General features: G+C 47.8%; 6 protein-coding genes across 6 annotated transcripts; 3 read left to right on the top strand and 3 right to left on the bottom strand.

The window, feature by feature from the left end:
• Window positions 1-559: 559 nt before the first annotated feature.
• CTAM01_14442 (uncharacterized protein) lies at window positions 560-2,203 on the bottom strand (the record flags this gene model as incomplete). Its single annotated transcript, XM_060530443.1, has 5 exons — window positions 560-775; window positions 849-980; window positions 1,065-1,696; window positions 1,807-2,056; window positions 2,117-2,203. 5 exons carry the CDS (start codon window positions 2,201-2,203, stop codon window positions 560-562), a joined length of 1,317 nt encoding a protein of 438 aa, XP_060375011.1.
• A 1,013-nt stretch (window positions 2,204-3,216) lies between these two features.
• CTAM01_14441 (uncharacterized protein) lies at window positions 3,217-3,570 on the top strand (the record flags this gene model as incomplete). Its single annotated transcript, XM_060530442.1, has 3 exons — window positions 3,217-3,336; window positions 3,403-3,453; window positions 3,499-3,570. 3 exons carry the CDS (start codon window positions 3,217-3,219, stop codon window positions 3,568-3,570), a joined length of 243 nt encoding a protein of 80 aa, XP_060375010.1.
• A 238-nt stretch (window positions 3,571-3,808) lies between these two features.
• Window positions 3,809-5,624, bottom strand: CTAM01_14440 (protein kinase; the record flags this gene model as incomplete). Its single annotated transcript, XM_060530441.1, has 3 exons — window positions 3,809-3,967; window positions 4,059-4,862; window positions 4,938-5,624. The coding sequence occupies 3 exons, from the start codon at window positions 5,622-5,624 to the stop codon at window positions 3,809-3,811; spliced, it is 1,650 nt and encodes a 549-aa protein (XP_060375009.1).
• A 1,336-nt stretch (window positions 5,625-6,960) lies between these two features.
• CTAM01_14439 (uncharacterized protein) lies at window positions 6,961-7,344 on the top strand (the record flags this gene model as incomplete). The annotated part of the gene is made up of 2 exons (XM_060530440.1): window positions 6,961-7,197; window positions 7,273-7,344. The coding sequence occupies 2 exons, from the start codon at window positions 6,961-6,963 to the stop codon at window positions 7,342-7,344; spliced, it is 309 nt and encodes a 102-aa protein (XP_060375008.1).
• A 1,297-nt stretch (window positions 7,345-8,641) lies between these two features.
• On the bottom strand, window positions 8,642-11,377 carry CTAM01_14438 (uncharacterized protein; the record flags this gene model as incomplete). Its single annotated transcript, XM_060530439.1, has 6 exons — window positions 8,642-9,127; window positions 9,269-9,566; window positions 9,708-9,753; window positions 9,919-10,508; window positions 10,884-11,117; window positions 11,193-11,377. 6 exons carry the CDS (start codon window positions 11,375-11,377, stop codon window positions 8,642-8,644), a joined length of 1,839 nt encoding a protein of 612 aa, XP_060375007.1.
• Window positions 11,378-12,776: 1,399 nt separating this feature from the next.
• On the top strand, window positions 12,777-13,064 carry CTAM01_14437 (uncharacterized protein; the record flags this gene model as incomplete). Its single annotated transcript, XM_060530438.1, has 2 exons — window positions 12,777-12,808; window positions 12,881-13,064. 2 exons carry the CDS (start codon window positions 12,777-12,779, stop codon window positions 13,062-13,064), a joined length of 216 nt encoding a protein of 71 aa, XP_060375006.1.
• Window positions 13,065-14,693: the final 1,629 nt, after the last annotated feature.

Genomic DNA, 14,693 nt, shown 5'->3' with positions numbered 1-14,693 from the left:
TCCTCGAGAGCCTGACGAAGCTGATCTTCGGTATATTGAGGCATTATATATAGAAGAAGACATGTGCAAAAGATGAGCCCATTTGGACGCGAATTGAAAATGTTGTGATAAAAGGAGGTTGGGGGTGGGCATTGGGTTGTGGTGGATTTTCGCGTTTTTGTGGGTGCCAGAAACAGGGGGGTGCCAGGAAGTGGGTATGTTGACTTATCTGTAGCGCGATATTGGATAACTGGGAGAATTCTCGCTTGGTATTGTTTCCAGAAGTCAATACTCACCAAAGGACTGATACAATGATTGAGCGGCTCCATCAAGGTCAAGCTTTTCTCGTGAAACTAGAATGAGCAACGCGCAGTCGCTGGGATTTTCGCACCAAGTTTGGATGGTATCCCTTGAACCTCGAGTAACAGACGCAAGGAATATTACTCAGGCATTTGGATATCTGTATTACTGACTTGAAGTTCGGCATGATTCTCAGTTTTTAGGGTATATTGACGTGGAGACTGAAGAAACTTCGGTGAACGATGAGAGTGATCATGAATATTCCCATGATTATCAGGAATCACAAATCGCGTGTAGGCTGCGATTCAACATCGCCGATGTCCTTCAAGAACTGTTTCATCGCCCTTAATTCATCTTTCTTCATCCATTCTCTCATTCTCCAGACGGTAAGCACGGTGACGACGAGCGCCATTGCAAAATAAATGGCCACCCAGGGTGAGATGATTTGAGAGCTATCAGGGGGCGTCCAGTTGAAGAACGACATCGAAAAAATACTCTAGCCTCACGTTAGCTTTGTCGTTTTCAGATTTTGCTCCCATCGAGAAGCAAATACCGATGTCATGGCTTACAGCAAGAAAGGTGCCCGGCAAGAAGATCATTCCCAAGTGCGAAATACTCTTCATTTGACTGCCATCTTTCTTTGTGGCGAAAGCGATAGCAATCGCAACTTTAGCGTCTCGTCTGGTGTAGTAATTCGACTCCTAAATGATCTGTCAGCCATCCAAGAAGAACATGCATTGTCTCTCTCCGTACTAGAATCATAGGATATGCAACCAGTCACTCACCATCTGTGCGGCCAGCGCCATTCCTCCAAGTAGACTATCGCAAGTTCTTACTTTACTGTCAAACTCCGCGATCATCTCGGACAATCTAGTTTTGATTCTTTCACCTGTCTTACGCTCCTCAGTGTGGTGATCGATATCTTGACTGCCTTGGGCTGGTTGTTTGAAGACTGTTGTTGCCAGAATTTCGGATTGCTCAATCATTTTCACGACCTGATCGTGAAGGCTTTCCAGTCCGTTCTTGAGAATACTAACATCGAGCCATAATTTCGTTGACTGGGTGTCTCTGCTCTGGGCTACAAGCTCCACTTCTTCCGTATCCGGCTTAGGGAGCTCCGATTCTAGACGAAGCTTGTCTTCAAGAGTGAGAATCCACTGCCTAAGTTCCATCTGCTCACGGTCTAGGACATTGAAGAGACGTTTACGTTCGAGCTCCGCGAATACCAGTGGCATGATCAAGGGATGGAGAGCCTGTCCCTTGAATACCTTGAGCCATGCTGAAACAAGCTTGATGACTTGAGGAGTACACCCATACATCATTGCGTATGTCATCCGTTGGCTAGGAAGATGTGTTACGGACATGGCTACGTCGTCTGGTTTGGCTGGTGATGCTGTGTCGGACTTGCAGTTGTACACTAATTACCCTCGTTAGGTTAATAACACTCTCTTGCAAGTTGATCCACACATCGAGAGTTTATTCATATGACGGTCTCTTCCAAATAGGCGAATCGAAAATTTCACATACCGATTGCTGAGTTCTCTGAGCCACCAGAGTTCACTGTCACCGGTCTTATGTTGAACACAGCAGTGGAGATCCTGCCGTGCAAGAAGGCGAGGGATCGGTGCTGATATAGACGCTCGAGTATTCTACGGAATGTCCCTTGCTCGTATGGCACCGCCATTATATTGACGGGTTTTCCGAAGACTGGTTTGGGCCTCGAGTGCATGACGAGAAGCAAGCCTGGTTCTTGCACACATAGCTGAGGTGCGGAGACCTATTAAACACATAAAACTTCGTACACATTTGAATTCTGGAGATATGAAAGTGGCCTTACCGACCCCAGCGACCTGAGAAAGATATCCCCGGATTCATAGTTAGGGACCTCGTAGGTGAGTTGGGTGTCTGGGGTCTGTTCGTGCATCAGTTGGGGTTGTTTTCACCAACAATCATGAGGCGAACTCACACCTGAGGTTTCTTGTAAACGCACAACATGAAACGAATTGCCAGGAGTGAATGGAAAATGCTCCAAATCAGTCTCACGGAAGTTTACTTCCTGGTTTAGAGATTCCATGATGTTTCTTAGGATGAACGACAACACCAAACCCGAGGTTCTTCAACTTTGGGGCCGCTGCGGGATTATACATTAATGGCGATTCCTACTTGATCCAAAGTGCATTGTGAGATACCCGTGGTGAGTGAGCCTATCAGGCCATGTTCCCTCTTGGAGGTCCCCGCGCGAAACGACAAGCCCATTGACACCTAGCCTGACTACTTGCAAGCATGGCGCTGCTGACGGCAGATGCAATGCAAGCCAGTCCAACAATCTGCCAGCAGAAGGCATCCACTCCAGAACACACTCCGTAGGGGGTTAGGTAACGGTACATCTTTTCTACCTGAGCACACCACCACCATATCTCTGACCAATCGACGCACTGAGCATATTATACCGAAAGTCAGGACAACCATCTTGATGCACTATAGCCTGCTACTAAGCCACTGCTGTTCTTGAGATCGGTGCTGATCATCTCGTCATTTATCCTGCTGATAGGGCTCAGGGCCAACGCCTTCGCCTCGGTGTTGAGAACCAAACAGCCAGCACAAGGGAGCAGTTCGCCTCGCGGATGCCTCACTCACACAGCCACAAACTTGTGCAATTATTTTCCTTGGGATGGCTCTGTCAGCACATAACTACACATTTCGGGCCTAGAATCTGACAGAATGAAGTTCGGCCGGTAGAGACTCAGAGACGGACAACACTTTTGCTTGAGAGGTATAACATCTTGTAGCCTCTTTCAACCTACTCATCTTAAGCAAAGCGGTTTATATTTGACCCTCGACCGCCCAAAATTGCCCTCCATGGATGTCAACGACAGGCAGTCCCTTATTACAAGACTCAAAAGTTCGGTCCCTCTTTTGTTCCGAAAGCGTCAAACCATGTCTAAACCCGAAGAGTTCCGAGCGACTGACACCATAACCCACCGCTATGCCGATGCCGATGTTTTGAAGCGGATGCTTGTCAAATTCAAGTTTACCGAGAATACAATCAAGATAAGGGTACGTTAGCACTGACCGGGTTTGCCTTACTACGGATGTATGCATATATGTTAACTGGTCACGCAGGCTACCAAGGCGAAGGGATTCGAAGTGCAGCTTTCCAGGCGTCTGACAGCTGTAAGTTTCAAGGTACTATAAAGGGCAGACAACTGACCAGATCAGGAAGAGAAAGAGGAAATCATGACCGAGTTTGAGGAGGAAGCTGAGAAAAGAGCCATGGCGGCGCTGTACTGATTCATTCTATCGCAGTTGTCTCATCGTCAGTTAGATAGCTTTCTTTGTCAAAGAGTCCCACGACTCAAAACTAAAAGCCATGGTAGTGGGTTTCCACCAGGCTTCACCAATCAAGACTTTTCTTCCATGCCATTTGACCGCTGTTTCAATATTGAAATGGCTACAAGCCTAGTATGCATTTAATGTCTCTTCATTTTCCGCAAATAACGAGCTGACATTGGAATCCTAAGTTCAAAGTCTAACTAATAGAATTCATCCATACCTGCAAGAAGTCCCGAACTTCACTTGATGAATCTCGTCCACAGCTATCGATGACCAACATCTTCTGTTCGATGTAATCCAGGAGCTCCGCTAAAGCATGACCCGGTTCCATATGACCTCGAAGATCTCGCATATGCTTTGTCAACCTTTAGTAAGCCTCATGCGTGAAGGATGCTTGAGCCTGGTATGGCTTGCGGTCGTTGATGACCTCTATGTAAGTCACTCACCGAAATAACGGCTGGCTTGATTTTTGCAACCATGCTGCTTATTGCCCTTCCTAGACACCAGCTACGCCGAGTGACTCTTTCTTTGACAAAGAAGACATCCTCTTCAATGACGTAACCTCCAGTTTCGGTTTCATCAGCTTCAAGGCGTGCTTCTTCGAATTCTTGTACCCCTGACCAGCCAAAGATGGCCCAGGTAATGAAATCGAGATAAAGACACCCCAAACACCAGATATCCCATTTCTGACCTACAGTTGAGTCCTCAATATCTCTTTCGGGAGGCCTGTAGGATTTCGTCTCGGCAATTTGCTTCGGTCGGAAGGTGGATTGGCTATCGGCGGGTAGTGACAGACCGAAGTCTGTTAACTTGAGCGTAAAAGTCGCATTTCCATTACTGAAATCATCAAAGCACAGAATATTTTCTGGCTTGATATCGTGATGGAGCTGTGCCTGAACAGAAACGCCTCCTTCATTCGATGGATGGCCATGAACGGTAGACAAGGCATCGGCAATATTGTAACACTGATCTGCCATCCACTTCAGTGAAAACCAGGAAGCTACTACACCCCCGAGACCTGGGTAAGGGTCGTAGGCCTTCCATAAACGCTGAAGATTACCCCCGTTTGCCCAGGGAAACAAGAGATAGAACTTATTCCTATGTTTGAAGGCTGCAAGAAGAGGAGTAATTCGTGGATGCGTGGCTCGCTGATTAGCTGCCATTTCATTCTTGAACTCATTCTCGGCAGCCGTAAGTACCTTGCCCCTTTCGAGTATTTTCAACGCAAACGATTTTCCTTCCGCTTCCTGTTGGTTTCAATGGTGTTAAAGACGTGAAGGTAGAAATGCACGAGATGCGCATGGGAAGGCCAAGCCGTTACTTACAAACTCACAATGATCTGCGTGGATACCGATCTTGTGCACAGATGATAACTTACCACCCATCTTTCCTTCCTCTTCCTCGGTTGTTGTCCAGGGTAGACTTACTTGGTCATGGATAATAAAATGACCAAAGTCGGGAGAAGTCGGCATTAAACTCGGGAAATAAGGGGATCTCATCTGCCACTGCAAGTGGATGAAAAGCTCCTCCTCATTACCTTCGAGGGAGGTCAGGATTTTCAGAAGGTCTGAAGCAGCTGGACTTTCAGCGGTCGAGCCGTCAAGTGGCCACGTGCTGTCACAGATGTTGTGTTGAGATCTTTGTATAGGAACAATGTAGCTTTCCCTTCCTAGCAACACCAAACATGCGAATATGATTCTAAGTCCGGTGCATAAGGAGCTTCCACATCGGGAACAACTTTCGCCTACTGGACTGATCTGACTAGCGATGTCCTCAAGGCTTGTCACATCCATACTAGATGGCAAACATGTTGATAGCCATCTCAACACATCGTTGTAGTTGATCTCGGAAATTAACCAGCGTCGTGGTATAAAGCGATTTCGGCTATCGTTGACGTCTTTTTGCGATATTCGAAGTAGTGTGCGACTAATCTCGTCTCGGGTAGCCCCAACACAATGGCGGCATCGTTGTAAGTCGCATTGGCAATCGGCATTCGAAGCAAATCTCGGCATCTGCGTGAAGAGATGGTTAGCGCGCGAACTCTGCCAACACACAACATCTCGCAGCATGTAAGTTGGATGATGCATATGCAGTGGATGCACTACGAAACATGCGGCATATCAATCCCCGAGGTTGGCACTGCTGCCCGATGCTCTTCGTCGAATCAACAAACATAGGGTTTATGAGCTAGTCACTACTTACGGTTGATTTGCTCGGACCCCGATCCATGCTTGGTACTTTATGTTGTGATGATTATTGGTATGATTGTCGGAAGTCTCTGGGTTAATATGCGGCTGATTGGACACAGGAATGGAGTCTGACTTCGAATTATGTTGATGAAGTAGAAAGTGGAAAGAAGTGCTCTTTTGAGAGCCGGCGATTTGGCGGTCGGTGAGGCAACCCTGACTGCAGGCTCCAGGCAGATAGATGGCTTGGAGTTAGAAGACTCAGGCAGAGTCATGTTTCGCTGACATGCATCGCCTCCTGAGCACATGCGGCAACATCAGGCTGCGCCCTAGAGCTTCACCGCAGTATGAAATCGGGAGAAAAAGATAAAAAGTGAGGGGCACTATGCCATCTCAGCTCCCACGTTCCAAACTCCCTCATCCGGTGCAGCATCCGCGTGCGACCAACATTTCGCAAGCCCCGGTGAGATTGGACCACCACCTAGGAAGGCTTCTTGGTGCCAACCGACGTAACCCGGTGTGGGCTGGCGTGCTGGATGTCCGGCCTTCGCCCAATCAGTGCCTCTCAAGACCAATGGTGCACACCCGAGCGAAGCCCACAGCCTGCTTCACCACACCACATCACTTTGTACCAGCGTCCTCTCTTATCTCAGTACTGGCGTCAAAAAGAACACCCAGGCCGAGAAGAAACCTGCATTTTCGCTTGTGCATCAACTACCCCTCATTGTCAGTCTTGGGAATTTGTCCAGATACTTAGCTTATACATTCTTCGGGTCGCATTGGCAAATTTTCTCGGACATGCGCTTGCAAAATTGACTGGCTTGATATCATTGATCGACGAGATGGTCAAGCTGATCTCTTCTTCTGAGGGCGATGTAATGCGCAGCATTGCCCTGCTCCCTGTTCAGGCCATGTTCAAGGCAGTCTGGGGCTCGCTTCAGACTCGGGAGTGAGACTGACGTGCAACAATAAGAAACAATAGTTTAACAGGACACTTAGCCACCCCCAAACTATTCAAGAATCTGGCCATGTCCACATCATCAGGAATACCCTAGCGCAAGAGCCTGCCCGATACCACACTACACTATTCTATCTGCTGATACTGAGAGGCTGAGACCGCATCTTTAACGAGCAGCTGTCGCAAACAGGCGCATCTCCGAGAATGAACTACTTGACCGCCATTTTCTATCCATCTCCAAGGTCGTACTCTTTCCAGAGCGACATCGATCCCTATTCCCCGGCGTCAAGCCGGCGAAGCACAGGATTTTCGTCCACATCATCCTCCTCTACGTATAGACGAATCTACGGCGAAGAACAAATGATCGAAGGACGTTATATTGACAGGAGGAAGCTGCAGGAGCTTTTGAAGGATAGATTTGGTCACCAATACAGGCTGCAGGTGTGTTGCCCTCAGTTCGCTGCACTCAATTCAGGGACGTCAATAGCAACTAATGATGATTTTATTCTTTTGCAGATGCGGTCGAACAACTACCGACTGTATGCTGGAAGACGATTGAGCGAAGAGGAGATTTTAAGTTGTTGTTAACCTACCTTAGTATCTTGGAGTGTCTTGCCTTTGACTTTGTCCTCTCCTTGGGTCTCGCGTCTCTCGCCCAGCCTGCCTCGGCTGTATTGATTATTTCTTCAGCTGTGTTATCTCGTCACTTTCTAATACTTTCCCTGGCTGTATTGTCTAATCTGTCAAAATTTGTTTTCAATTTCTGTTATCTGTCTTCTACAACCTACTGGTTCTTGTATTAGTCTTCTAGTTTCGGTTTTCTCCCTATGGTTGAACGATCGTCTACGCCCAGCAAAGGCCTGTGCTTATGCAGTATTTGCAGAAGGAAGGTACATTGGTAAAGGATCTAAGGAATTTACATGCTAGGTATTTGACCCTGGGGGGACCTTAGTACCATCAGGACAATCTAAACCTAAATTTAACTGCATAAAGAATAGCAGAGCGTCTAGAGGTCTTCTGAATCTACGGGAGCTGATCTCGTCACATGTCCGGATTATGAATTCGATCCTGACGAACAACGAGCGGGAATCATGGTACCAGTTCTACCAGGAATTGTCTATTGAACGTGAATGTGTAGCAATGTCGAGCTAATTCACTGATAAGTACACGTTGTTTTGCTTGAAGAGTCGATACCCAGCACAAATCACCATCGGCGCAGGGGTGATATGCCCAGGGGTTGTATGGAGCATCATTCTGTGAGAATGCTGGACCTGTAGACGTGCAACCTAATGAAAAGCTTGGAATCTACACATAATTCGTGAACAACGGCACTTTAGAATTGAACTGCTCCCTTGCAATACAAAGTCACTCGTTCAGTGAAAGTCGTCGCCCAAAGCAGACCTGAAGAGGGCCTATCCCATCGACTGCTACAAGGCGACAGTACAATGGTCTCCAGCTTTTCTCCAAATTCTCTGAGATATGAATTTTTTAAATTGCGGATATAGTGGAAATAAATCGGAATAACGCCTGATTGGTTCTTCTCCTGCACTCGGATGTACTGTCGCCTTGCAGCAGTCGATGGGATAGTTAGTCGTTGCAATCCTCTGCAGCATTTCCGGCAAGACCCGCTAAACTGTACTTTTGAGCACATCAGATAAGACCGGCGTTCCTCAATCCTCGATCTGGCTGGGAAATGTGAGCGTCGGTTGCGGTGCGACTTTTCCTGGCACGTGCTATTCAATTGGGTACAGTCACACGATAAGAGCCACAGGGATCATTCTCAAGAGGTTTTCCATCTCAGAACTTAAATTGGATGACAAGTGAACCAGGCCTGTGGCAATTATTGTAGCATCTCCGTAGAGGAGCCCTGCGCCAACACATACTCTCACTCAATGATCATCTCTTCAATGAAAGAGGCCCGAGACCAGATGTCCATATTCATGAAATATTCTGAACACACATCAGATGCTGTGACCACGAACGAGCTCTCCAATTCGTTAAACCACCCACATGGGTTGTGAGATTCCATCATGCCGTTAGTGAGCAGAGGCGTCTCGAACGTGTCTGATCCCCCTTCGAGCCATCTCAAAAGAGACGATAGTTGAAAGTGATCTGAGATGGCTGCATCATCAACATTGACCTTTCGGTAAGTGAGAAGTTCTGTTTGAATTGTCGCCCAGAGAACGCCGAGATTCTGGTTAACACGGGGAAGGCCGATGAGATCATGTGCTTCGAACAGCGGGCACTCACCCCACTCATCATGCAATGAGCTGCTATCGCTCTCATTTGATGTTTCGCCTCGGTCTTCATCGTTGTTGAATCGATCACACAGATTCGATTCGAAGCTAAACTTCATGAACTGCTCGTGTTGCTGTGAGGACGGAGTTGTATGGCGCAAAACCATCAAGAAACATCTCCAGCCAAGCTTGGAAGAAGCCCCCCAACCTTCACTAACTGCTCTTGGAACTTGGTCCGCCAATTCTAAAGCAGTCATGGATCTATGGCGACACACTTCTTCATCAGGAGACGAGAATATGTCGAGCACTGACAAGTCTGCAACTTGAGCGGGGTCGGCCCCTAGTACAAGGAGACAGACGAGACAAGCCAGTGCCCCAAACAGCGTTTCGCCACTCTTTCCATTCTCTGCCAGATGGAAAGCGACAGCCACAAGAGTATGCAGCGGGCCTAGTTTCATCTCAAGCCCGCAGCTGGTGCAACGTCGTCGAAAGAGGCCGCTGACGGTGTTGATGTTTGGCCTTGACGAAGGCAAAAACATTGCCATCATGCTGTGGCACACGGCCTGTACAGAGCTGTGACAGAAATTGTGCTTCCAATAGTCCGGAATTCTCGCTTGTCCAGATTTGTAGAGCTGTCGTAGTTCTGGTGAGTTGGCATCCCATCGCCCACAAATATCCTTCTCTTCGCCTGGAAAGCGAGTGCATTGAACGAACCTTGTGCTGACTTCTGCCGGAGAAAGGTTCGTGTGGGAGCGCAAGACTGAAATCATAAGACAGTCTAACACAGTATGTTCGTTGGAGTCCACGTTGTTGAGAGCGATGGGATAATGGCAGCCTCGCAATTGCAGAGTAAGATGATGGAGCATAAGACAACAGGTTCTTCCTCCATCTAGAAAGGATGCCGCAAGATGGTATGGGTAGATACCCGTGAAGTCCAGTCTCCAAGTCTTGGCTGAAAGCCGCATTTCGGAAAGAGTTTTTGAGATAAGTTCTATGTTGCCAGCCATAATGGCAAATGCCAACGAGTCCAATGCCAATGGCATGTCAGATGTCGAAATGACCTCTGAAACGACCTCACAAGCGATCGGAACCTCCTCGGGGGCAGTTGTGCTGAATCGATTGTTGATAAAGGTTTCATGAATGGAGCTTTGGTAGGATTGGGACCTCCGAGAGTCTGGCCACTCAGTCCATGATGATTGATCACCGAGATCAAAGTCCGCTTGCTCTTCACGTGGAGTAGAGGGCAAAGGCTCGTATTCCACTAAATCCGATTGATGTATGGCCCAACGACATATTTGTGTTGGTCGCGGACCTTCGGCAGAACGGGATCCGGGTGGAGATTGTCCAGAGATCCTTGCGAGAGGTGAGTGAGAGTTCTGAGGCGTTCCATCAGTGGGTGAGCCAAGTGTAAATTCTGCGACCATTCTGGCTGTCCATTCTTGAGGACCGGTGCCCCAGAACTTAGCCGTCACGAAGCAGTACATCCAATAGTCATGCAGCCAGTCGGAGATTGTTCTGGAAAGTAATCAGCAATATGAACCAGCAGAACCGTTGGCAGGAAAACTACACCTTCTGTCATTGACATTGCATCCCCTCAACAACTCTTCTCTGCGGCCTTGTAGAAGCAGGCTAGACCGGTCCAGCAATGTCTTCTTCCGAATGAGAGCAACACCAGGAGACAGATCAAAAGCTTGGCCAGTCGATGCTTCTGGACTGTTGATTTGGAGATATTGCGGGGTCGGTGGATTACAGTTGAACGGAGACGATTGATCGTCTTGCCTCCCGAGCGAGGCACGGTACGCGATGTATGGCAGGTTCCACTGAGAAACTCTGGAATTCCGTCTGGTTAGACTCTGATCTGTTGGGATGGTGGTGGGAATGAAAGCTTACATGCCAGGGATCAATGACGGGACAGAGTGGTGACGGATACTGTCTTTGATGAACCGCTTCATCTGTTTGCTGTCCATGGGCATCATCGACTCCCCTTGTCGAATCTTCACATCCGAGGTGTTGCCTCCGACACGATTGCGCTTCCCGAGGGCGGTGATCGCCGCAGTCTTCTCTACCTTCTTCGTATTTTTTCGAATGTGCCACTGGCGGAGACGATAGCGATAGTGAGCGGGCCTATTTGCGGCGTACGTTAGATGACAGGATGACAAGTTTATGCTAATGCTATTCTCGGGAGAAAGGCTGACTAACAATGCATTAAAGCCATGTTGCTCCTTCATGAAGTCGGAAAGTTTGTCTAATGTGAGTGGGCTGCTTGTAGCGTCTCCCAAAAAGGCCTGGACGATTATATCCTTGAGGTAGTCCCATCGTTTCTCAAAAAGAACGTCATGGAACGTAACCTGCCGGGGCGGGCCATAGGCTATCGGGGCGTCCATTACTACGCCACGGAGAATCGAGGCAACAATGATATCTGGGCCGTTAAGGAAGAAATCGAACCAATTGCAGGTGCAGGTTCAGGAACTCAAGATAGACTCGAGAACGTGTTCAGGGGAACCACCCAACAAATCGATATATGAAGGCAAAAAATGATCGATAGGGGTGTTGAATATTGACCAAGATGGGTATGGGGGAAGGAATCAAAACGCTTCGAGGAGGCAGACCCATGGAGTTTTATTCCACCGACCTCGTGGCGGTCGCCTTGAGATTTAAGGCAGCGGATGCCTCGTTTTGAACAATCCCGGTATGCAGCTGAAGCAGCCCTTCATCCCATGTCTCTTGTCTGTGCAACTCACAAAAGGCGACTCACCAATCAGGGCTTCATGAACGACGCCTCACAGTAGTAGCGGTGGTGGCCAAGCCTCCACAACCCCAACAACTATCCAATGATGGGCGATACAAAAGGAGAGAGGCCAATCAACCGGGTCAACGAACGCCAAATATCCACTCACCTCCGCGTTGGCAGTCGTGCTTCCAAGGAGGCTCTGTTGCACGTTGCATGCTTAGCTGTCATGCTGCCCCTTCCTCTGTCTCCCGCCCAATTTAGCTCTACGGACGCCCCGCCATGTCATTCCTTGCCAGCGAATAAGTGGACGAAACAAAAGGCAACTGGCCAATGAGAATGCCACCATTCATTGCGCCGAGACCGGTTGATCAACCCATTTTGTAAACTGACGCTAGTGTGGTTTCTGCAGGGCCTGGCCGGAAGCCGTTCCCTCCAACGACCACCATGCACAAAAGGTGAGGATCCAATAGGATGCCAGGGTTTCTAAATGTTAAGTGCATCGCTCACCGTGCCTTCATGACGACTGTGACACGCAAGATTCTGCTCGCCCATCCCGTGTTGACTCTTAGGCCTGCCTGCGATGTTATGGTGAGACTTACAAAAGGGGAATGGCCAATGGCGTTCGATTTTGGTAGGAAAAATGGAGACCACATCGACCTTGAGTTGGTGAAAGTCAACTGACGGATGCAGATCTGGACTGTATGTGCCCGGCTTTACTGTGCTCAACTGCTCTACCATTCATATGTCTGCCTGATGTGGGAGGAAAGGGCGATGTGTAGTAGGGCGGCAGTGCCCGAGCCTGTAAGTAGGTTAATATTTATCAATGCTTGACTGGGAGGTTTCTAGAATGATAAATATCTCGTTCAAACCCTCGGTTTCTCTTGTCTTCTTGATACCAGTCTATCCTCTCTACACATACCTTCACTGATCGACTCTTGGATACTTTAGTTAATCTGCAATCTTCAGAGCGTATCAACAATTACCCACTCCTCATATCCCAGCCATTCCACCTACCTAGTGATCCAATTTACAAACGCAATCTACACATAGCCATGGGATCGTCACGCAAAAACAACCAGCCCGCGTAAGTTTTCGTCTCCAGGAGCCAATATTGGTTTTGCTATTCCATCCTCATCTCTAAATTTTCAATTCGCAGTCCCGCCCCTCCTTTCTCCGTGGACGAGGAGACATCAAGCACGACCGCCCGCTGCGGTTCGCCATCCAGATCGAAGTCGAAGACTACGAAAACCAATAAGGCTGTCCAGAGGAAGGGCAAGAAGAGTAGCAAGGATGAGCACGTAGACGAGGATTTGGCCTTCATGGGAGCACACTTCTCGTAATATCTTCTAGGTCACAGAGCTTGGGATATTATACGGGGTAAGGTACTGGGGATTCTGCGGTTCCATTCCGAAACATCAGTGTACTTGGGCAACTGGGACACATACACACGGCTACGTTGGCGGTTCCCACGTGCATTAGGCAGGCTGGGGGCGATAATCATTGATCAAGTCTTCCCCAGTTCAGGGTGCAATCCTAGCAGTTTTTGCCTCGTCATGACACCGTAAAGGAAGCTGGCCAAGAGGCTTATGATGAATCTGAAGCCACCTTGCAACATTGAAGCAAGCTGAAAAGCGAACGCCGAGTCTTTCCGCTGCATGCTACATGCACTTGGGCAAGCATGGTCCGCTGAGATGTTGTAAAGGTACAAAACGTAGAAGGTCATTCCACTTCGATTCGGCTGCCCTGTACAAGAATCAATCATCAATACTAAGCCTCCTTTCAGAACACTTGAGTAACTATCTCCTTAGTTATACCCATCGTAAAGCGCTTTCATATGGATAATGAGACCAAATTCTTCCATTCCTAAACGGCGAGGCGAAGTCGGTTGATACACGGATTGAGTCATCAATTAGAGGTGCTACAAGAAATTTTCAAAATCAACGCAGAGACCGCACGTGAACATCGGACAGCTTTTTTAATAAACCTTTGAAGTAATGGCATTGAGTGTACATTACACTAACTAGCGAACAACAAAGGATTGTTGTACTTGCCTCTAGTAGCACACCAGCCATGGAGTTATTCTTTTTTGGAAATCTCCTAACCCAGCATTTCATGTTATCGTCTCGATGATGCGGCACCTTATTCAATTGAAATGCGATTCCCTCACACCATCATTCGTCTCCTATTATTCTTCCATACGTAGAGTCAAACTTGTTACCCATGACTGCCTACTAATTACTTAGTGCTCTGTTGTAACCCAAATTTTAGACAGAGGAAGTGTATTATTAAAGCTTTGCAATCAACCTCGTGTGAGACTTAAGAGAAGATAGCTGATTGCAGGATCGGTAAGAACCGATTCCGGTCGCACATTTATAACTCATTTGTGACGGAATAATGATGAACGAATTTTTCTTTACAAGTAGCACTTGCATTGCTCAGGTAGTACGGAGTCATAGATGTTTGTGTAGCTGACATGATGGACGGAGTAAAACCGGATGAACCCAGATTCCTGAATCCGTACAGCGTCGAGACACGACCCGTTCATGAAATTTTGCCAGTCTGATATCGGGCTGATTACGTCGACGTTGTTGTATTCGCCCGACGGACTATGCTCACAACGAATTTCCACCGGCTTTTGTGGATATAGTAACAGTTAGAATACAGTTGTGACTGGGACTGAGTCAGGATGCGAGGTCCACTTTTACTTCGTGGAAGTCAAGAGCCAAGAAGCTCAAGAGCACCGATAAGTAATGTTGAAAAGTTGATTATTATTCAGGGTCAGTTCAATTTAGTTAGTCATGGGTTCGCAGTGCAATTCATCCACGAATACCTGCCACACGACTCGTGTTGCATGCCAGCTCCGTCCTGAGGCAGTTGCTATCGATGACAATTAAGCTTTTTTCGGAATCTAAAGCAATAAGAGTCGATGATAGTTCTCCTAGAAATTTGTATATAACATCACCTTTTCT

The sequence above is a fragment of the Colletotrichum tamarilloi genome (assembly GCF_030869305.1).
Source record: "Colletotrichum tamarilloi strain Tom-12 chromosome Unknown Scaffold_122.1, whole genome shotgun sequence".
NCBI lineage: Eukaryota > Fungi > Ascomycota > Sordariomycetes > Glomerellales > Glomerellaceae > Colletotrichum > Colletotrichum tamarilloi.
Note: the sequence above shows the minus strand (reverse complement) of the source record. Positions and strands in the feature narration are given on the sequence as shown.